Source organism: Pygoscelis adeliae, unplaced genomic scaffold, assembly GCF_000699105.1.
Source record: "Pygoscelis adeliae isolate BGI_AS28 unplaced genomic scaffold, ASM69910v1 Scaffold298, whole genome shotgun sequence".
NCBI lineage: Eukaryota > Metazoa > Chordata > Aves > Sphenisciformes > Spheniscidae > Pygoscelis > Pygoscelis adeliae.
The window spans coordinates 2,572,200-2,596,313 of record NW_008825303.1 but is presented as its reverse complement, the minus strand read 5'-3'; the positions used below and the strand labels follow the sequence as shown (position 1 = coordinate 2,596,313).

At 38.4% G+C, this 24,114-nt stretch overlaps 1 protein-coding gene across 1 annotated transcript in view; it reads right to left on the bottom strand.

Moving 5' to 3' along the window:
• IREB2 (iron-responsive element binding protein 2) overlaps positions 1-24,114 on the bottom strand; it is a 25,422-nt gene continuing 1,308 nt past the window's right edge. The window contains exons 2-23 of the mRNA XM_009330105.1: positions 23,804-23,996; positions 23,012-23,101; positions 19,546-19,711; positions 18,205-18,342; positions 15,960-16,181; positions 14,218-14,287; positions 12,820-13,003; positions 11,597-11,736; positions 10,585-10,756; positions 9,151-9,251; positions 8,567-8,683; positions 7,201-7,360; positions 6,195-6,330; positions 5,390-5,474; positions 4,639-4,795; positions 4,229-4,353; positions 3,832-3,936; positions 3,420-3,562; positions 2,075-2,222; positions 1,864-1,986; positions 1,013-1,198; positions 1-412 (exon numbers count right to left, since the gene is read on the bottom strand). Coding sequence (XP_009328380.1) covers positions 302-412; positions 1,013-1,198; positions 1,864-1,986; positions 2,075-2,222; positions 3,420-3,562; positions 3,832-3,936; positions 4,229-4,353; positions 4,639-4,795; positions 5,390-5,474; positions 6,195-6,330; positions 7,201-7,360; positions 8,567-8,683; positions 9,151-9,251; positions 10,585-10,756; positions 11,597-11,736; positions 12,820-13,003; positions 14,218-14,287; positions 15,960-16,181; positions 18,205-18,342; positions 19,546-19,711; positions 23,012-23,101; positions 23,804-23,996 — 3,072 coding nt within the window. The 3' untranslated portion in view covers positions 1-301. The remainder of the gene's footprint in view (positions 413-1,012; positions 1,199-1,863; positions 1,987-2,074; positions 2,223-3,419; positions 3,563-3,831; positions 3,937-4,228; positions 4,354-4,638; positions 4,796-5,389; positions 5,475-6,194; positions 6,331-7,200; positions 7,361-8,566; positions 8,684-9,150; positions 9,252-10,584; positions 10,757-11,596; positions 11,737-12,819; positions 13,004-14,217; positions 14,288-15,959; positions 16,182-18,204; positions 18,343-19,545; positions 19,712-23,011; positions 23,102-23,803; positions 23,997-24,114) is intronic.

The window sequence follows — 24,114 nt, the reverse complement described above, 5'->3', positions numbered from 1 at the left end:
TTTCAGATTTCGCATAGTTTATTTACAAAATGGTCTGATAAAACATCCCCTCCATACTTACAGCTCTCTGCCACAATACACATGTTGATTTTAGCAATGTTTAATAGCACCATTAGAATATTATTTAAAATCAGGAAGGATCTTGTTGCAGTTACAATGATTCACAATCTTTTACATCCATGGACGAAGTAACTTTGAGCACACTAGGACTGTTCGCAGTTCCACAGTACAGATTCCTGGGTTCACACAAGGCATTTTCAGAATTACCAGTTATGCAAGGTACCCATGTAGTCAGTAGCTACTACAAGAATCTTCGAGCCACAAAGTTTAGACTTCCACCATATTTGTAGAGAGTTATCTCCATATCATTTTCAAACAAGGCAATCACGCTGAATACTTTTCCAGTGCTTGTCTTCAAAACAAAAGCAAAAAAGAGACCAATTAAGAGTTTTGCTTTCACTTCCCCTTGCTTAGTCTCAGTTAGCACTCTAACCCCAAGTTTTGTTGAACACAAGCAAATTCAACCCGCTTATCTGCCACTGCAGACCCGAGACACTGCTGGGAACAGAATGAAGGCTTATTTTACTGCACAGCTTAGATCCAGCTGGGAGCACGCTACGTACTGATCGATAACAAAGAAAAAGCCATTTCTGGCTTTTTCCCTTTGAGCAAAGCCTCTCTCAGTCACACCCTTGTCTTTAAAAGGGCCTGAATGAGAGACAAGACTCAATTCTACCCTAATACGGTGCCCATGAGGGGGGCAACAATGCCCAAAAGAACAATCAAGAATTTCAGGTTGCACGAAAAGTTGCGTGGAGAGAACATGTGTATATGCACTTTGGGAAACTTCAGTAGCCGGGACAAACTTCAGCAGGCAAGACTATAAGCTTACTTTCAAAGAGAATTAAGTTTTGGTTTTTCCTGCTTTCAATCATCAGGATTAACTTTTCTTTCTGTGCTTTCACTCGTCACCGCATTCAACAGAGAAATTAAAAAAATATTGCAAAGATACCTTAATATCCAAAGTCATTCCGGGCGACAGCTCTGGAGGGAACAATATAGAAAATTGCTCTCTGCCAGTGAGACCCAAAATACTTGGATTTTCCCCAGGAAGAAACTGAAGTGGAGCTATGCCAATTCCAATCAACTGACTTTTATGAACCTTCTCATAGCTTTCAGCTAGGACAGCTTTAACACCCTGCAAAAATACAAGTGATTTTGTACTTCAGTACAGTAGTCAGAGCGAAATGCAGAAGTAAGCTTCAAATACCTATTATGTCCAAAATCTTGCAATTCAAACTGACGAGTAAGAGAGTGCTTTGTATGAGCCCTGTGAATAAGTAACATCTTTTAGCTTTACAGCTAGATGAAAGCAAATAAGCCAGAGTAGGCCCATACAGTATGAAATGGAGCTTTATAACAGCCAGGGACCATGCCGTAGTTAGCAGGCAGAAATCCCAGACCAGATGGAGTTGCTTCCATTACTCCACATGAATAAATGGCTGACTCAGAATATAGTCTGAATCTTAGTGGAAATCGGTCTCCAATAGCTAGATACTTAATACCCCACAGAGACCAGAGGTCAGCACTAGATAAATGTCCAATTTATCTCAGAGTCTGGAGTCTAAGATGGTAAGTTACATAATCCGGAAATTCAGATTTATCCTGACTTACTTAGTGATTCTCTTCCATGAAGATTCTAGCAAAGAAACTATTGAGAAGTCTTTAAAAACAAAATGTGGTATTATATTCAAAATTGGGGACAGTTTCTAAACACATTCATGCCCAAAACTAAACAATGTGGTTTTAGGTATTTCCTAAAAAACCAAAAACACACCCCAAAACCAAACAAACCAGCAGTACCAGTAAAAAAGGCCCTTTTGCAGCCCAGTCTCTTGAGCTACCCAGTCCATACTTCCTTCCTGCTAGAATAATTACAGGGATGCCTTCCTTCTGGTACAACTCCGCTGCTTCAAACACATCTAGCTGTGGAATAACAAAGTGAAATAGTTTGAGTGAGTTCTAAATCCGCACCACAACTTCAGAGTAGCTGTGCAAACAAATATATTTTTACCGTTTGTCCTGATGGGAAGTGAATTGTTTTAGGAGCTGGTTTTCCTATGAACTTATTCAGAAGCTTGATATTTGCAAAGGTACCTCTTGTCATCACAGCATCATTACCTCTTCGAGCTCCGTAAGAGTTGAATTCACGAGGTGTGAGTCTAGAATAAAAAAAAATATTTAAAAGGGAATCAGTTATTTTAAAGATTACCTGGTTTAAAATGATATTATGATTTTTATAATAATTATTGCAGCATCTCTAAGTTTTCAGTGCAAGATGTAAAGAACTATTCATCCAACAAATGTAATTGTTATAAATCATGAACAAATTGTGTAAATCATTGCTAGATTCTTCATGAGGAAAGCTGCAATTTTAAATTCCTTTTCAATGACTTCATTATAAAATTCTATGAGCAGTATGGTATTTACAGAAGAATTATGGGGAGACTGTTCTAGGAAACAAGCCCGTTTACTAATCCTCTTACCTCTACCAGCGTATGTATTAACAAGTGTTGTACCAAAACGAGAGCTTTACTCATAAATCAAACGACCATGCTGGGATTAAAGGCCCATTAATTCTTTCTTTCTCGTAATACTACTCATTCAGACTGAATGCAATAGTTAGAAAGATGAGGCCACACCACAGGCTATTATTTTGTTGTGCTTCACTGATACTGTAGTAATAATAATAATAATAATAATACACCTTTGCAATATAATGCAATAATATAATTTCCAAAATATCCAGCAGAGGTGCGACACTGAATAGCTCAGCACTGCATTGTGTTCTGTCTCTTTTCAGAATTTCAGCAGAGGTGAAAGGCACCCACCATTGCTGCAGGATGCTCACTGATGCAGAGGGGTAAGTTAGAGCACGAATCACATTCATTTATAAAACTGGGCTTCATTTTTTTTAAACTATATATGTTTCTAAGAGCTTCTGATCTGTTCTGTGCATCTATCCGACTGTTCTTGAGGCCAATGACAGTAACAGTGACTAACCTCACATTAACAGACAATCAGTCACCTGATTTGTAAATTAGTAAGTTATTTTTGCTTTGGCATGCATTTGGCCACAGACGTTATTGTAACGACAGCTATGAGAATGAGTTCTTTAAGAGTATGTCTCAGCTGTTTGTTGTAATCTTAGAGACTGCAAGAAAGGCAGCTACTGGGATTGCAAGACAGGTGATTACTTATAAATGCCAGTAACAGTTACTATTTTGCTTATCCATGTATAATCTTCACTTCATGCAGACAGGCATTTATAAAAAGAAAGCAACGGCGCTGATCAACTATTTGGCATGTGAAGCAGTCCTCTGATATAATTAGAGCCGTTTAGTATGAAAAGTCCTTACCCTTTGTTGGTCAGATACTTAGCAGCAGCACTACTCCTTGCAATGCTTCCAGCAGGGGATATGTGATCTGTAGTTACAGAATCTCCCAAATAGAGCAAGACATGGGCATTTTCAATTGGCTGTGGTGAAACCGGTTCTTTGGCCTAAAAGGGAAGGGGCGGGGGAACAACAACAAAATAAGAAACAGTTTTCTTCCAATATCCTTTGAGACACAAAACATATCTGCAATATATGAAGGCACTTTGATGTACGGGCTCCACTCATTCCAGAGATACAAATAGTATTTAAAAAAAGTCAGAAATATTAGTGATAGTCAAATGTGTTACTTTAAACTTCAAAGCTTCACAGGAATAGCTATTCCTTTACTTAAATGTAATGCATATAATCTGGTGGATGGATCCAATGTACTTACAAGTTTATCAAAAAAGGAAGGACATCTGATATAAGTAGATTTTAAATCCCAGGGAAATAAAGTTGACTCAGGTGCTTCCAGTAAATTCCATCGTTTGTTTCCTTTCTACAAAAAAGAAAGTTAACCAAAAAGAACAGAGAAATTGCTTTACGATCTGTTTACATTCTGAAACTAAAGTCTTAGTGGTGATTTTCTTTTTAATTTCTATTTTATACTTCAAGTCACCTTACCGGATATCACTTAAGAATCACTATTTAATACAAGTATCCATCTCAGTTAAGTCCTCCTTTACAGTAATGGAAATAACTGACAAACCAATCACATTCAACTAGAAGATATTCTAAAGCTACAATAAAATGCAATCTTTAAGTTATGTAGAACAGAAGACCGTTCTTACCTCCATTTTTTCTTTCAATTCCTTAAACATGGATGATATCACACACTCTTCCTCCACTGTGTGAAGTTCTCTTCGGGTGGGCCAAATATCTCGTAAGTAAATACTTTTGCCATTAAAGCCAGTGCCTGAGTAAGATTTTAAACAGAATAGTAATTTTGAAGAAAAAAAATATTAGACTTTATGTTTATATTAGAATATAAATAGGTACATATTCAGGTCTTCAGAGATGATACCAGATATGCAAAGAATTTCATCAATTAAGTGGATGCTTTGCTTTAGCGATGAGCAACACCAAATACGACTGTGCTTTCTCTCAAAATATACTGGTTTTGTATGCTGAAATGCATGTGAAGAAACCTCTTCTACGTATGCATTAGATGCAGAAATATGAGACGTAAGGAAATACTTACCCAAAGGCTCAGTTTCAAAGTCTATTCTAACAGTGCCTGCAATAGCATAAGCAACTACTAGCGGTGGAGAAGCAAGGTAGTTGGCACGGACACAGTCACAGATACGTCCTTCAAAGTTCTTTGTTCCAGACAATACTCCACAGGCAATTATATCACCCTGAAAGGCAGACCCATATATATTTTTCTAGGACTTCGTCGTACTTCAACAGCTTTGTGCTATTTTTTTGTTGATATGCTTTTAGCATTCCACTTCAAATATACATTGCAACACTTCGATTTAAAGGCATTTTGTTCTCTCCCGCTACCCTTCCTCCTCCCCCCCCTTTTCACTCTTGACCCTCTGATGTGTTTTCCAATCACTTCAGTGAACTCCTCTCCTGCCTTTTATTTTTCTTCTGCTTCACAGAGGAAAAATGCTGCAGCTGTTCAGACACTGCTAGTTAAAAATCACTCAAGCACATAGCTCTTTAAAACCCTCCTCTTCATTTACGATTCAAAATCTACACATTGCATCCTCCATAAGATTAGATCCTATGTATTTATCTTTTAATCTATATCTGTATGCTACAAATGCTATTTATTATGTTTATTTACATAGCAACGAATTACCATGGTCTCCCTCTGATGTGCAAAAACATCATGCAGAGTCCAAACCAACAATAAAGTACATTTTGCACAGATTACTGTATTTCTTGATCGCTTAACTGGGTGAGAATTATATTTCTGTATTCAACAAGCCTTGGAGCTTTACCTGTTTGATTGCATTCCTGATGGCTTCTGGCAAGGGGGCAGTGTTTCCAACGCAGGTTGAACACCCATAACCGACAACCTCAAACCTACATTGGAAAAAACCAATGAAGTAGCACATTAAATGATCACAAGCAATTTGTTAGCAAAACAGCTTTTTCTTTTATTAGCGGTCACTAAGAAGATTCTTGTTTTTCCTTTGACAATTAAGACTTTTTTGGAAGTGAACCGCAGACACTCCATCTCACTGATGCAAGCAGGAAGATACAAGGAAACATTTTTGTAACTGATCAAGATAAGTCAAACAAAATATCTCAGAATGTTGTTAGTTCCGTAAGTAATGGCAAAACAAAGGCAGTAACATTCCTCACAGAGCACAGCTGGGCACTGTTGCAGAATTATGAACATAATTTGTTATTGCTACAGAGCAACCAAAAACATGCTAAACAACCCTCGACAGCAGCAACGTTAAGAAAAGACTAATACAGACTGTCCTGACAAATTTACATCCAGCTTCCACTTTTTAAATATTTAAACAAGTGCATCCTGTCTTTTAAGACACTTACAATTAAGTAGATCGCTACTGAAAGAACAGAGCTTAGGTGGGGTAGAGATCTACACATAGTAAATTGTAAAGTGGGAATAAAATGGAGCAAACCACAACTTTAAGTCAGCAAGTAGTTAAAATGACCATCTGGTAAGTTAAGAACTAGCCAACCCAAAATGAACAGCAACCATATTTATCAACCTGTATAAACCCCCTGTACTATTTTCCTAAAATGACACATGAAGTAGGAGTCACAACTTACCCAAGCTTACTGAGGTATGGTAATACTCCACTTGAACTGAGGTAATGTGTAACCATTCCACTGCCCGGTGATAAACTTGTTCTTATGTAGGGCTTAACCACTAGGCCAGCTTCAACAGCTTTTTTGGCCAGGAGACCTACCAAAAAAAAAAAAAAAAGACAGCTTATGTTTTGTATATCCCTTAAAAGAACATCTATATGATGCTACCTTAGTTAAATTAAGCATAAAAAAACCCAGAGGATGAGTAGACCTTCATTTTATTAAATTATTAAAGCAACCACTTGCCTGAATAAAGTTTCTTAACTCATAACAATACCATTCAGGTTTTTGTTCCCATTCCTATAATGTAGATGCCCATTTTCTTTTCCATAAGAAAAATCTCCTTCCCATGTTCTAGCTGACAGTGCAAATTCACTTATTATTCTTCTGATACAGGCCACACAGCCTCAAAGGGAAGCTTGCCTTGGCCACAGAGGACCTCAAAAGAAGAAAGCAAGGTCTGAGAGAGGATTAACTGTTCTGGGAAAATTGTACGGAGCTTGCGACAGTATGGCACATACTCCTGAACTTGTGGCTAAAGCGCAGAACAATTGTTCAGCAATATGGATTTTCTTTCCAGACTCCAGCTAACTACAGTTCAAGCTACCATCGTCCAAGGATGGAGTCACAGCTAAAGCCCACCTTCTGCACCAATTGTGTCGCTACGTGCATCCATCTGAAAAGAGCCCTAGAACTGGTTACCTGTTGAAATACTACCAAATATAAATATTTTGTAGTTACCATCATTAATACTGCTTTATGACACAAAATTTTTCAGATTGTTGTTATTGAAAAGTAACTTTCGTTATATAAACTTGTTGTATGTTCTGGAGGTTAAGGCTGAAAGTTTACAGTTTCAAACCTTTAGGTCAAGTCATTACAAAGAATCTACAAAAGCGAAGGTAAAGGCTGTGTGAACACGGGAGCACCATTAAGACCAAGTTAGTTGTCACTCGTCACAACATACCTGCAGCAAGCATGACAGATGGATTACAGTTATTTGTACAGCTGATTACTGCAGCAATGACAATGCAGCCATGAGATAGCTTGTATTCGTTTCCTTCATACTGAACAGGTACAATGTCATTCTGTTTCTCAACTGCAATCTGAAACCCTTTAACACCAGACTAGATGACAAAAATACATGTTAGCAGTTATTATAGTACAGAAAGTACGACATTACAGCAAGACCAAGTGAACCCTCATTTTAAAATAATACTCAGCTGTCCTATTAGGAACCCTTAAACAGATTCTAAAAGCAGCCCTCAGTTCATGCCTCTCTCCATATATCCAGTGGTCTCATCCTTCTTTCTTCGTAATCGCTTTAACTTTGCAACAATTGTGAACAAATGCCAGTCCAAAAGCACAGCTGATCCCACACTCATTTCCTGCTATACATGAAAGAACAATCCCTTACGAGTACATATCTAATTCTATACAATATTTGTTTCTGAATTAGAAGCATACCCAAGATTTTAATTGGAAGAGGATTATAACTAAAAGCAGACTAGGTCCATTAACGTTTCACACCCGCCAGCTCTTCAGCACTCAGTCATCCTCCAGAGATCCCTTTCAACATCAACCATTCTGTGATCCATAATCAGTTATGATTTTTCTCTCTAGCACAACTGCTCATTCTGTATTATACACCTCATTACAAGTCAGAAACGCTAAAACCAACAGAAAGAATTTTTACAGAGTGTCTAAGTGTAAATGTTTCTAATACTCCTGCCAGTCTTCAACTTTAATGATCGACACTAAAAATGAAGATGCATTCCTGTATTAGCTGCATTCTTAGATACCTATACGTACTCCTAACCAAAAATTATCCCCTTCAGAGTAAAAACATTTCCTCTGTGAAGTCAAGTTAAGCTGCAAGAAAAAAAAAAATCACTTGCTAAGTTAAGAACCAAGAACACTGATTAGCTGCAAATCTTGGAAGTCTTTCTGCATCTCCTTTAAGATATGAGTTTTCTTTTCTTATGGTAATTCTGTTTTGGAAATTAAGTAAAATACAGCTGTTTAAAAACTCTGAAAATGAGAAAATGTTTCCCAAACTTATGCTATTTATTACTTAACTTCAAGTTTTTCCTCCCTAGCAATCTAAACTGTGAAAGTAAGGATTTTTGGAAGTTCATGTTCCTGACAAACACACCTATGACTACAAGCTACTACCCTCGGGACACTTGTCAAGCAAGAGAAGAATATCATTGGATAAGCTGTTTATATGGTAATAAAGAGGGCTCAGCAGGTATGCAAGGAATAAGTAACATAACATTTATTCACGTAGATTATTGGAAGTACCTTTTGAAGAGTATATCAGTTGTACAAACCTTTTCATTTAAGCAGGCTTGGAAGTCACTTTTCATGTTATTAACAGCCACTCTATCTTGGGACCTCTTGGGGCCACTGACATATGGAATTATAGAACTTGGACTAATCTGCACTACCTAAAAAAAAAAAAGAAACAAAGAAAAAGCACACATTATCAAACCCAGCCCAGCATTACATTGAATATACTCTTGAGACATCCAGGACCTCTTTTGTTTAAAATCTGAATGTTCTGAGACATTAAAACTCTGGGCTTCCATTTTCAAGACCGCCCACTGTAAAAGGCTATTCATCTTATTCAAAGTGTTTTAATGTTATCCCTAACTTTTCTACCATCCACAAGACTTATCTGATCACTCGGGAGCGACAGGAATTCAGTATCTGTTAGTTGACATGAATATTGTACTTCCCTTCTTTCCCCACCCCCCTCTATATTTTGCAAACATACTCTGCTTGTCAAAATTGTGAGTTAATAAATGCAACTTTTATTAAAGCAATGAAAATTACAGCAGGAGACAAAATTGTCAGATCAGCAGTTATTTATTATAAGAATCAAACATAGAGAAACAAGTGATTTCAAGCATACCTGGGAATACTCAGGTTCTCTGGAAGAACTCTCATCATTTCTAAATAACTTCACAGCTTTAAGATACGCTTCCATGACCTCAAGCTTGGCCTTGTCAAAACCTTAGGAAGGTTATTTCAAACATGACAAAATTCACATTTAAAAAAATAAAACAAAACATACAGTTCTCAGAAATTAAGACTGTTTCAAGTGTATCAGATTTGTCCTTGAACATCCAAAGTACTTTTTTTTTTTCAAGGCACACCACCTCCAGACCGCAACCTCCAGGAGCTATGGAGGTTGTATTCAGGAATGATACACAAATTAAAACACTTTAAATTTTTTTTTTCTGATTAGCTTTCCTTCTTCCATCAAGGAAGAAAATAAGCTATTCCAACTCTAGCAGTTGTAACTCTAATTAAATTTACAGATTTGTCGTTGAAGTTCATAAAGCTTTTCTCTAAGATTTACTTGTTTAATACAGATCATGTGCTTAGTTGATAATAGCCAGTATTACTGGCTACTGTTCGAAAACGTTTCGTTTGCTCTGCACTGACCAGACAAAACATGTTTGTTATTAAATTAAAAATGCTTAACTCATTTTTAAAAGTGACAGATTCCAGTGTCAGAAAGGCTTACTAATGTGAGTGAGCTTTTTCTGGTATGTTACCCTGTGGCTTTCTCTAACTTAGCTTGAAATATCGGTGAAATAATGCTCTTCAAAGGAAAAAAGTCATTGTGAAAAAAAATCAGAAACGTGTTGCGATTTGTTTTGCGGTTTCACTTATTTCTAGTAATCATTTTAGATTTTGATTTTGTAGGGAATCTACAGGTGGTTAAAGAGATTCAGTTCATATCAAGACGACTTATATTTTGAAAAGTGTATGGAATATAAGCGAGAATTTTCTTAATACTTTTCTTTTAAAGGTTTACCTGTGCTTTCAAAAACATGACTCCGGATGTTGAAAAATAACATGATGTTAGGAAATGAGGTAGTACACAAATGAACCAGACTGGACACAAACCTCAAGGGCAAGTCAGCTATCCACATGCCAGTGTCGTGCATGCAAAAACTACTGCCTCACTTAGATACATGGGATACATGGACACCAAACAGGCCACGAGAAAACATCCGTGCCAATAAAGCAGGTGAACAACTCGGACCCAAATGCCACATACTAAGTGTCCCACAAAACTAGCCAACGGTAAATATGTATGGTACAGTTTTTGTGGTAGGTATTCCTCAGATGCATGAGATTCTACAGGATGAAAGTTGCAGCCAAGTATATCCCATGACACAGCCTGTTACTGTACAGCAGAATTTTATACATTAAATCCACGTCAGAACTCTGCAGAAAATCGCTGTTTAAGAACTATGGAGTTTTAAGCAAAAAACATATTGCCATATATCTAAAACACGATTACAATGAACCACTATTTTAATTTCACCTTTACCTGTATGCTTTAAGTGCTTCAACGTCACATTATCAACAGGGAAAAAGCTCAGAATAGCACCATATTCAGGACACATGTTTGCTATTGTGGTTCGGTCTGCTACAGACAGCTGGGAAACTCCACTCCCAAAAAACTCAACAAATTTTCCAGCGACATCAGCTTGCCTAAGATGCTGTTTAAAAGAACGCACAACAACATGTGTTATGTGAAGAGGTACAATGCAAGCTATGTTTGTTGCAACAATTCGCAATTAGCAAGTCATGAACATTCAAAACAAAAAGCTGAAACCTTAAGGCCCACGTTTGAAAAAACAAACAAAAACCAAAAAACCAAGCCCCGTTAACATACTGGGTTCTAAAAATCTACACTGGAAGTGGACATCATAAAACACACCTCCCATCTGCAGTTGAGTTCTTCAGATTTCCTAGTCAAGAACAGATACACGCTTCTTAAAGCATCATGCCAGAAAGAAGAATGTATTTTCAAAGCCATCACAGCTCTTCAGTGATTTGACGCTAACTCTTCACCTACTACAACAGCGACAGTTTGTGCCGCCCTGGCAAAACCCTGTCTTCAGAAAATATATTCTTGAGTTATACCAGCTTACAACCACAGACAGGCCTTGTGTCTTGCCGGAGCATTTTAGAACAAAAAGGGTATCCAGAAAAAGTTTCTGAGCTAGAGAAGCCGCCTACATGCTGTCAGCAGGAGAAAAATGGAAAACAGGGCTTCTCTCCCCTGCTCCCAACCTGTACAGGTCCTTTTTTTTTTATTATTATTATTTTTTAGTCAAAGAGGGTCTGTAAATAAACCACTATAGGAGAAAAGAAAAAACCCACTACTTCGGAGGACTATTAAATAAAAATGTTTAGAGATTATTTGTATCTTTTTGCACTGTTACCTATATACCTATATAGAGGTATACTAAAAATACTCCCAGCATTTAATTCAGTTCTCAAACACCACTGGTAGAACTTGCAACAGACTTTGCTTTGTTTGAAAACTTACTTACCTTTGTAATGCTTAGAACAATATCTATGGATGTAGCAAGTGGGCTGGCTGTGCCTGTCAGTTCGCACCCAACCACCTCTGGCAGAGTGAGAGTAACCGGCATCCCCAGCATCACTGCTTCTGTTTCAATCCCCCCAACACCTGGAAGGAGAACATTAGGTTGCTTTTCATCAGTTTAAATAACCGACGCTAAATACTTTGAAGTCCTAAAATCTAGTAAAACCCTTCCTATTAAGCCTAAAGGCTACAGCAAGAAATGTAGAAGCTCTGTTAAATATCTGTACATGAAAAATAAAATCAAGCAAGACTACTGCTGAAGTTAGACTTCACAGTCAACCAGAAAATATTTTATATCCAAAGTTAACTTTCCAAGAGAAAAGAAACCTTCGTACAGATTTTATACTGCATGTACAAACACACTTATGCCAATCGTATCCTGGGCTGCATCAAAAGCAGCGTGGCCAGCAGGGCGAGGGAGGGGATTCTGCCGCTCTACTCTGCTCTGGTGAGACCCCACCTGGAGTCCTGCGTCCAGCTCTGGAGCCCTCAGCACAAGAAAGACATAGACCTGTTGGAGCAGGTCCAGAGGAGGGTCACAAAAATGATCAGGGGGATGGAACACCTCTGCTATGAAGAGAAGGCTCTGGGGAGACCTTATTGCAGCTTATCAGTACTTAAAGGGGGCTTATAAAAAAGATGGAAGCAAACTTTTTAGCAGGGCCTGTTGGGACAGGACAAGGGGGAATGGCTTTAAACTAAAGGGGGGTAGATATAGACTAGATACAAGGAAGAAATGTTTTACGCTGAGGGTGGTGAGACACTGGCACAGGTTGCCCAGAGAGGTGGTGGATGCCCCATCCCTGGAAACATTCCAGGGCAGGTTGGACGGGGCTCTGAGCAAACTGATCTAGTTGAAGATGTCCCTGCCCAAGGCAGGGGGTTGGACTAGATGACCTTTAGAGGGCCCTTCCAACCTAAACTATTCTATGATTCTATAAATATCAATTGGTTTTGGGCTATTTTCTCTTTGAATTACAAAAAGCAGTTTCTCGATGGAAAGAAGTGTTAGTTGAGATTACTTTTAGACAAAGAACATTCTGAAGAATAATTCAAGACAGAGTTTGTTATGCTTGAGATAGAAATACCCAGGGGGTAGAAAGTATTTCTCAGTAATGCTTTATCATGCCTTTCAAAGCGCTATCAAGTTATTCTTAGCATACTTACCCCAGCCCAAGATACCCAAGCCATTTACCATGGTTGTGTGAGAATCTGTGCCAACCACGCTATCTGGATATAGAAAATCTTTAACTTCAAAAACAACTCTCGACACATATTCCAGGTTAACTTGGTGCGCCATTCCAGTCTCAGGTGGAATTATGGAAATATTCTTGAAAACCTTTGAACTCCACTGTAGTTTTTCCAAAATGAGGAAAAAAAAAAAAAGAGTTGCATTTTTTCAAAGGTATATTCAATTCTTAGAACATAACTAACATGACAAAACTAACATGCCATAAAACAGTACTTGCTATTTATGCAAGTGGCTTTTGCTCATTTGTCAAACAGAGCTACGTGATCCCCTTGGATTCTATACATTCTTAATTATTACCAAAACCATTCATTCAATTCCTGTTGAAGGCTGAATCAATAATTCATACCTACCTTTCAAAAGCAGGGCTGAATAAGTCTCTCACCTTCCAGTTCACACAACTGATTTCAAGCACAGCTAAGACTAGTATTTAGACAACAGAACCTAAGCACTTGTATTTATAGCAGAATTTAGTTTAGGTTTTACACTCCTGGATGAGACTGAAGGCACAATTTAGAAAAGTGTCTTGCTACGTGCAAACTCAGGATGCCAGACTCAAAAAAGCTGATGTGGAAACTCGTAACAAGATTCAGCTTGGCAGTTTCCCCTCTTTAATAATGTAAAAGCTAATTTGCAACTTTCAGAAAGAAACCTCCTCATCTACCCATATGAAAAGATTTTTAGATCATTGCATCAGATTCTTAAACCATGTTAAATCAGTGGATGAAGATCAAATACCAATGTTGGAGGTCCCTGGCTAGCAACAAAGAAGCCGATGCTCACCACACAAGACTTCCACTAAAACAAATTTACCAGCACTGCTGCCTAGTTTGAGAGCAGCAATGTCTCGACACCGGCTTCTGTTCAACGCTTCCAACTTCAGTAAGATTTGTAACAGAAGTATGGATAAATGAACCTTTTATCCAGAAACTCACTGTGACCTAAGGCACTGAGCTCATTAAAAAGCATTAAAAAGACTAATGCTTCATAAATATCTACTTTGTCAACTGCCTTCACGCTGACAAGAACCAAATCAAGCAGTATGAACTTTTTCAAGTTAGAATTACAAAAAATCATCTCCCCTTTAAGCAACACCTAGATTTAGAACCTCTGCTGCCTAACAGTTCTTAAAGTCATAAACCATGTTATTAGCCAATTTTCTGTTCCCATATTAAGTTCAGATTTGACAGTCTGACATTTACAAATGATTACATTTAATTTATCATCTAAACCTGAACACTGGTAGACAAATGGAGCAAGCTCTTAAAACAACCAAAACACAACACAATACAAAGCCCACAGGTACACAGACATACCTTAAAAAATTGAAGCCTCTCTCTATTTCTGCCAAATTCCATCTCTTGATTTTTCAATACTGTCTCAGGCCTAGGAAGATACCAAGTTTACAAGCACTGTCATCATTTATTTCAAATTACAGAAGAACAAGTTATTTTTGTGTGTTTGATGAAAGACTCATTTAAGCCTGCAGCAAAATTTGAAGTGGTTTATTAGAACAAAGATAATTCCTTCCTTGCAGCAAGCTTTCTGTAAACAGGGAAAAATAACTGATTTCATCTGTGCTGTGCTGGAGAACATGTTTATTCTAGGTATAGTTTGCCTAAAGCATTTGATCTCAAAAATATCATTTTAAGAGCTGTATTCCCAGCATGTACTACAATACACAGAAGCTTTTTTTTCCCCTAATCAGTAGCCTTACGGGTTGCACACCTCAAAATTCAATTACGGTAAAGAACCAAGATGTTCACTAGTTCACGTAAAAAACACTCTCCATGTTCAGTACTAGCCCTTTAGCAGTATCAGGGCAATTTTAACTATCCTCCACTTCTGTATTTTCTGCCTCCGAGCCACAATTTTTTCTTCACAGGTACTCATCAGTACAGTCTCATAAAATGAACCATCTTTTCTCAATAAGTGTAATTTATTAAGATACTGATATTCACTATAAAGGAGTAATCCACAATTTAAGAGGAATAACCTCTGCTTTGAGAAGGTGGACAAGGAAGGGAACACACTTGCTTTGTACCAGGAAGGAAGGAAGTCCTCAATTTTCTAGAGGTGTGTTTTACATCATGGCCCTTCCCTTTCATCTCTGCAGCGTCAGAAGGTTAGCAGCTATACTGCTTTGCAAAGCCCTGAGGGACAGTCATCATTCACACTGCAGCTTAATAAATACCACTGCTGTTTTCCTGCCAGAAACATCAATAATGCTGAAAACATCACTAATTCTACATTCCTACACCTGTACTGAGCAGGAATATCCACACATCTATAAAATTACCAAGATAAATGGCACCATATCACTGTGGGATACAGATTTGATCAGCTTTCAAATTCTACACCTGTCTGTCACAGGAAGATAGGGATCTGAACAGTCTATCAGGCAAAAGGGGTGGCAGCGGAAAGAGGAGGATGGTTACATGTAAGCGTCATAATGGAATGGTACGCAAGGATCTGTTAATACTGAAAATCTGGAAAAGGCAGATAGATGAGGTTCCCCTGGGCCATTACATACAGGCAGGATATACATTGAATTTCAAGTCAATGACAGATAGACTGTGAGATTCCGTAGAAGCTGGGGGATGATGTATAGGCTAGTTCTTCATTCTTCTTTAAGAGCCAGAGACTTTTGAAAAGTTCTCACAGAAAAACTAGAATTTATTTTTAGAAATAAATCAGTGCTTCATTGAGGTTTACTTTGTAACACACAGAGGATTACTCCTATGCTTTGTTGTCCTTGTAAAGAAACAAGGGAGTCTCAAAATTGAATTTAAAAATCACAGCCGTGTGTCACAACAGTTGGACATCTGCACTGTTTTTAGTAAGGCCCTTTTTGTAAAAAAAAAAATAAAATTATTGTAGACTAATTCAAATCTGCTACATCAGACCTTCTTCTAGATGCTGAAACCTGTCTATGGCACATGTGAAGAAGAGTACAGAAGGATGTTTAGAAAAAAAAAGTCACATCTCTGAACTGTCACAGGCATGGCTTAACAACACAGAAGGGTGGAAATAATTAAAAAAAAGGAAGCTTTCATACTCAGGCACCGGCTGAAGATGGAAAGGACAGAGGATAGGTGTGTTCTCAATCTGCGCAGAAAATTGTCCTGAGTTGCGACTCGAATCTCCGGCGCTACACGGCCCCTTGCAGCCAGTCTGACCCCTGCAAGGTAGCTTCCGAGGCTGTGCTTTAAGTGGAGAAAGCTTTGCCATCGGCTTCTGTGAGTCACCACCTCCAGGATTTGGAGCATTCTGTATTGCACTGTAACATTAAACAGAAGAATAATTTAGACATTAGGAATTTTGCTCTTTTTTTTTTCCTTTGTTTTTTGCAATCCCTTCAACAGATTATAAAATACTATCTGAAAAAAATAGTTATTTTACTACAACCCTGCTGCAAAGTAAACTACCACTGGACAAGCTTAGTTAAGTAATGTAGTGTGGTAATAAGTAAGTGAACAGAACTGGATTGGCTGAAAAATTACCACCAGATAAACTCCTTCAATTTGTTCACAAGAGACCAGAAATCTTTACAAACAACGTTGCAAAGGCTAAACTCAGGGTTTTAAACTTCGAAGGTGTGGGTAGAGCCTCATCCAAGTGGTGGACTTGCTGAACATATTTCTTTTTTTAAGACAGTGCTGTACATGTTCTGTTAAATCCACAGAGGAATGATTACAGACAAAGCTTTCTCAAGGAAAGAAATGTAACTTTATTATTTAATTAGGCTTTTTATACACATTCTCAAAGGCTCTGATAAATTTTATACACTATTCAAGTCAGTCAGAAATAAGACAGAAAAGTTGTTTTTGTTTTTAAAGTCCATATAGCACACTACCCTCTGTTTGTACAATATTCAGTCTTCACATGAGAGCAAAGAAAGCTTGTTGTGAAAAATGAATGACTTGTTACCTCTCAATATTTACCAAATCATGGATTCGTAAGTAAAACCACTGCTTCAGTAACACAGAACGATACTTAGTTATCGAATTGCAGGATATTGCATGGCCTCAGAGGATACCTTGTCTAAATCCCAACTTAGTCCATGAGCCTCTGATCAGCAGGAGGTGGAAGCTATATAAAAGCACCACAAACCATCCTGTAGGGAAGGGTTTCTTATCATAGGCCAGCAGCTGCTGAGATCCTGTAAGCTTTCCAAAAGTGAAACTACAGAAGCCGGATTTATCATTACAAAGCAGCATGTTGAGATCTCTTGCCAACACTTGGTCTTTCCGATAATTTTAGGCTAGCCTAATTGCAATCGAATCAGCCGTACCTCCAGACACAAGAATGGACAGACCACAGAATTGAAACGACACATATCCAACATAACAAATGATTTGTAGCTTCTTGCTCTTCACTCTTCCAATATTAACCACACTGAAATCCTGTATGTATTCGGAAGGTCTACAGAAGCGACTCATGCACCCATGTGCATTTGACCACAGGCTTTTTCCCCATGAACTTTGAGAATTCCCAAAGAGCTTCAGCAATTTACACAATTCTGCATGAGTTTGAAAGACTCTGTGATGGAGGGGCAGGGGAGAAGGCGGAGGGGAGCTGCATTATTTACTTCATCTTTACTTCAGCAAACACCGAATAAAACGCAAGTTTTTCCTCTTCTGCAGTTTAATGTTTCTAGCAAAAGGCAGCCCCCAGGCTGTTTTCATCCTACTACTGCCTGCCAGAAAAGGAAAACCAGGCTGTCAGTTTTCCAGGCCCAATAGTTTTCCAGACTCCTACCAAGTACACCTCTCTCTCTGTAATTACATGCAACCTTTTTTAATCTGTTGTAAAATCCAGGTCCATTAAAAAAAAAATCAATCGTAAGCTATGGGCTGAAATGACAGTCTTTCTGTATGTCCAGTAGGATTGCAAGCCATTTCTCTGGAGCTGTGACAAGGCAGACACGTTTAAAAAAAGTTTTGTTTAACATTAACAGTAAAAACAGGGCAAAGCAAAATTACGAACTCCTTCTGCCTCATTCTCTTAAGACATACTATTTTCTGGAAACCATGACAGGTCCAGTTACTTCAGCAATCTCTTGCCCAGAATTTGGCCTGTCAGTCAGCTTCATCCATAACCCCTCACAACCATTCTTTCTCTCCTTCAAGAGTGTTATTTTACCCATTTTTATCCAGCCCTCTTTCAGATACCATCAGGTCTAGCTTCAGGGATCCACACGTGACAAATGATTTGATGGGATAGTACCAAGACCAGAGTGAATCCATACTTCAGTATCAGACAAAAATGTATGGTTCATCAAAAAAAACGAGGTATGTTACCATTTGCTGAAATCAATCTGCAGAGAATGATCAACAGTAAGATCCGTTGGGCAGGCAGGATTGACTTTCATAGGATCTCCTCCAGCATTTCTCACAGCTTCCCTCATGGCAGCAAAATCCACCATTGCTGGAATTCCACTAACAGGGGGAAAAACAATAGCACAGTAACATGGGACATTAACTCACTAAAATATACAAGCTTCTTTTTAATCTTAACTTCATTTACGTCTAAATCCACCTAAGTTCTATTTCAGATAATAAAACCCTACTATTCCATTCTCTAAATTTTAAAGAACTTGAAACATTTTTAAAAGTTAATACAGTTGGTACTCACTCACAACAAGCAACAGCATGTTCAAAGATAACATACCAAACAAGAACACAGCAACATCTCAAAGAGGAGAATTACATTTCTCTTTTGTCTTGCTATGCTTCTGAAATATGATTGTACTTTACTATAAAACTAATTTTTATATACTTATTACCTTTACGATAGAACCTTGCTATGCAAGCAATGCTCGTGCTATACCTTTTAACACCTTAGCGTGTATAATTACTCTTCTTACGGAGCCAGCCATTTCCGAAGCTCATAGCATTTTACAAAAATACTCTTGTTGTTATTACATAGACAAGTGCACCTGAAGTACAAAACTGCGGAGGACAATGTTTGTATAACACAGTACTATATAAGTCTCCCTGACTTTGCTTGCTAAGCAGAAGTTACCTCATTTTTATTATTAGTATCACAATCCCTTTTTTTAATTATCTCACTTCTTGATAAATATATAGTTAATGAGTCAGCAAAACAGCTTAAATTTAATATTTGCAGATTGCTGAAGGACTGCCCTTTTAGCTATGCCATACTCAAATCACAGAGAAAGTTAATATCCTAAGAGACTTTTTAAATATATGTACTATTCATGGATTCAATTGGATTACATATATTTGTGGAGTAAGCAATATTTAATCTTCAGTTATCTTAAGCAAGAATTCTATATATTTCAATGAACCGTCAGCCATCTGGCTACAGCCAAAATGTCACCACTTCCATTTGTGTTTTGGCTCTTATCCTGTAAAGCGTTCCTTGTAGGCCAACAGCTTCAGCCTCGCCAACCTGCACTAAAACCAGGGTACTCTACGGAACAACTCCTGTCCTCGCATCACATGTAATTATCATGAGGTACCTACTGGACAGCAGAAGCAGCGCACAGGTTTCTATTAAGAAGAGATATTTCGGTATCAAAAGGCTAGGTGCTGTTTATTTTCAAGCCAAAGAATTGCACATACAACTCAGTGACTTTACACAGATTATTTCAGTGTTTTTGGCACACACACACTTACGTAAAGTCTTGAAGAACAACTCTGGCAGGACAGAAGGGCACTTCAACATTATTCTGTTTTGTTTTCCAGTCCAAGATGTTCATAGCATCTGTTTCTTTCACTAAGAAGCCATCACAGTTACGGATACTGGATTCAAACAACACTCGTATGGAGTAAGGCAGAGTATCTAGGGTAGAGCAAAGTAACCGACTTAATTAGTGCAACACCTTCAGCTTATGTAGTTTTTCAAAAATTACAATCTCACATTTTCGAAGAATTCTACTTTGCTAGGGATTGCAAGGATGAGAGCTACAGGAGCCTGCTTTTCCAGTGGCCTTTGGGTTTGATCTTCATTACACAATATGGAACAGTGAGTTGCATAACGTATACATTGCAGAAGATGAGTTATCATATGGGATTTGAATGGAAGATACCAATGGCTTGACCGCACTGTGTTAAGACAGTGATATTTAAGAAGGTACGCTATGCTGGCAGCAGAGAGATGCAAGGAATCTAGAGCTGGGATTACTGATCAGAGTGGGTGAAAAGCAACAACAATTAGAATATTCAAAAATATTGTTTTTAACTGTGAATTTCACCATTTCATTACTTGAGATATCAAGCCAAAAGCATCCAATGCCAGAATACTTTCTTTTTTTTAAAATAAACAGTGATACGAAGACCAGAAACTATTCTGCCATGTGCCCTAAAATTAAACACATTTCGTAAAATATAAAGAAGAATGACATTTCACTAAATACAACTTTAGTTAGTTTGTTACTGATCTGGATTTAAGGTATTGACTAGAAGCAGCTCTCTGGGACAAAAAAATCTGGGAACTGGAAATAAGAATGAAAGTAGTGGGAGGAGAAAAAAGAAGCAGATGTCATTATTCACTGCAAATTAAAAAAAAAAAAAAAATCAAGATTAATTCACACTTCTCCCCAAATCCCATTATTTTCAACACCATTCAAGCAGGCAAATGACTTTGAGAACAGTGAGAAATATAAAAGAAAGTTAGTTGGAAGAAGGTGAAACAATTAAGTTCAGGCTTTAACAAAAAAGTTAAGATTTGGTGGTCTCAACCTAATCCTGAGGTTTGTCCACAAACTACTAATATAGGATTTGCTGACCCTGTTCTCATTGTGTGCCTCTCAGATATTATCCATTGTTGTCTAATTAGACAAGTCACTCAATATGTCATCAAAAACATGTCTAATCAGCCGTAATGCCACCACTCACTATTTAAAAGCCAAGTGACCAGAAGAAAATTGTTTTGCTTTTTCTTGGATTACAAATAACACGCAGTGCATCCTTACAGTGATAAATACAACCGTCCAGTGGGCTGCTGAGCAGCCATCAGCTATGGAGAAGCGACTACTTCTCTCTACTAGGCATTAGCAAGCTCACATCTGCAACATCGTGTGTAGTTTTGGGCCTCCCAGGATACAGGAGATCTCAAGAAATGAGATCACATCCAGCAAAGGGCCTTCTAAGACGGCTACAGGGCTGCTGCACCTGACACACAGGAGCAGTTGGGAGACCTGGGTTTGCTCACCCTGGGAAGAAAAAGCTAAGTGAGCTAACTGTAGTCATCCACAACCTAATAGGAATTGCCGAGAAGGTGAGGCCTGACTTCTCAGAAGTGCACAGTGAAAGGACAAAAAACAGTCACAAGGTGCAGGAAGGGACACTGTGGCTGGATACAAGGAAAAAGAAGTCCACAGGGAGGGTGGTTAAGCACAGGATCAAGAAAGGCGGTGGAATCTCCACCCTCACAGATTTGCAGAGCTCAGTCGAGAAAGGGTCTCCAAATCAGCTCTAGTCCCAGCAGGAGGCTGGACTAGATCTCCAGATGCCCCCTCTGCCCTAAATCATTCTGAGCTCTTTCTAGCTACCATTTTCCCCATAACTGAATACTATTTTAAACACTAGAAAATTAGATTCTCCCTAGCAAATTGGCAAATAAATCAATTAACATTTACATTAGTAATCTGATTAATTTAAACAGGCACTTATTGTCAGATTATAGTCAGAAGCCCCAAGGCAGAGGGCAAACGGGTAAAACCCAAAATTAACGTTCTAGCAACAAACGCAATGAGCAATTCCAGATGCTGGATTTGCTATCAGTGCTGTCCCACACTGTGCCTAAATTTTATTTAATGTCTTGCTAATATGTAGTTAATATGAGGCTTCCAACTTCTGCACAGAAGTTTCTATTGGAAGACAAAGACACTCTCAGTCTAGTCTATTTAGACTCCTTCTCTGAATGTCTTCAGGAATATCCACTGCTGCTCCAAGCTTTATGGCACATCTTAGCAGAAAGTAGTATTTTCTGTTTATATTTCCACTCCTCTCACGAGGCTTTTCAAAAAAACTGCTGTAGAACTGACTGGTTCTGTTACTTCACACTACTGCTTCTTCCTGGACAAAGCCACAATCAAAAGCATTCTACCTCCTTCTTACATGCTTATCTGAAAGATTAACTTCATTATTACAAGCAGCAGAAATTTGCAAGAGCACAGTTTCAGCAGTCATTGTGCACTGGCTCCCCTCTCTCTTCCCTTCAAACAACAGGGAAATAATTACTGCTGTCAAATATGGGTTTAAAGTGAAATATCCACCAGTAATTTTTTAGTGAAGAAAGACATCATGAATTCTGTGAATATAAAAGAGTAATTCAGACCTTGCAAAACTGAAAAAAAAAAAATCCCAAACACCTTTAACATGTACCTCAGGTAAGTATTTTAGGAGTTTAACATGAAAACAAAGGGAGAGAATAATGAAGGTATGCTTTGATTATCTGTAAGAGTAAATGAAGGTATGCTTTGATTATCTGTAAGAGTAAAGCCTGTTCCAGCTGACACTGATCTCTCTCCATCTGCATGTATTCCCCTCCCGCATCACATGTGCACATACTTCTTGTTTTTTAAAAGACACCCAGACACAGACACCCGATAAAAATCTTTTTGGCACGTACCGCTTACTGTTATTTCACATACTAACGACATGCTGAGATTAAGCAATTGTACCAACACCACAAAACCTCATCTTTCTGCAGCAATTGCAGTAGAAGCTATGTTTTAAGTAAACACACAGCTACCCACTATCTGAAGTTGCTGGTAAGGTGAAACTAGAACACCAAGAAACAACACAAAAATATAGTAAAAACTATCTTTATTTTTGAACTACTACATGGACTTCTCTGTCACTTCATTTTTTCCAACAGAGAAATTATTCTGATTTGGGGTACTGCTGAAAACTCCAGCAACACCTATACTTTCTCCTTACTGAAAAAAGCTACATGAAGTAGTACCCCCTACCAGCTTCATAAAGCAGTAACAGATTGAAAAATGATAAGCTTTCAAATACACCTATTAAGAATTCATGTATTCACAACTTCATCTCCTAACATTTTACAGCAGTAAGTGGTGCATGTTTACTGCTGGTACCATCCTAATTTCAAACAACTAAAAAGTATCATTACCATACTTGGCGCCTCCAAGCTTTGAGACATTGTAGAACTTCTTTTGTGGATAGTTTCCTAATGCTTCAATTACGGGCTGGTAAGGGCTTCCTGGGGGGAAAAAAACAAAACAAAACACACCAAAAAAGTTACAGTCATAAAAGAACGGAAGGTTTGAGTACTGATAGAGGACTCATAAGAACAGCTTTTTATTTCTGATTTTACCAAAAATAATGTTCCTCTAGGACTGTAAGTAAATCGTAATATGGAAAGGTTTCTAAATGGATTGAGACACCCAATGATGTAGATGTGTGACTAAGATGAACTTTAAAAGTATCTGTAACACTAGGTATATACAGGTCATGCAAGTAATCAGCACAGTCACACACCTGAATACATTTGACCTTTATTGTCTCAGTTTACCATCTACAAAACAGGATAAATGCACCTCACCAACTCAGATAAGAGATACGGGTCTTAATATAGAAGAAAACATGAAGCATTAAGTGCTGGGCTAATGACAAACAGACAAGAGACAAAAATAAACCTCATAACAGCTATTAGGTGGAGAGAACAAATAACTTATTGAGAAGTAGCGGTTCACAAAAAGAACGTTTTAATTCAATTGCTAGCAAACCAAAGGGACAGCACCAATGATATACTCCTCCAGGCCCAAGGAACTTCACATAGTAGAAGTCTAAGGACATAAAATCTGGATTGCAAACAGTGAGGAAAATGGTGTTGGCTCTGACATCACCGGGCTGCTCCTGCGAGCACAAATACCGAACGCTGGATCTGCAGCCGAACACTTACCCTTTGTTTGCTTTGATCTTAACACGCTACCGTCACACTTCCATTGCAAAGCAAACGCCTCATCATCAACAGCTAAACTAGCCAAGAACCGCGTCACTTGAACACCCAAACAATTATCATGACCCCCCCAGTTAAGCCGAGTACCGTTTAGGCCTCGGCCCAGCGAGCAGGCACCTCGACCGGCACGACATCCCTCGCTCGCCGCAGCGTTTGCGGCAGCGGGAACCGAAAGAGGGACAAAAATGGTCGTCGAGAATAACGGGAGGCCCGGCGGGACGGGCTTGCGGCCGCCGGCGAGCGGGCGGGCCCCG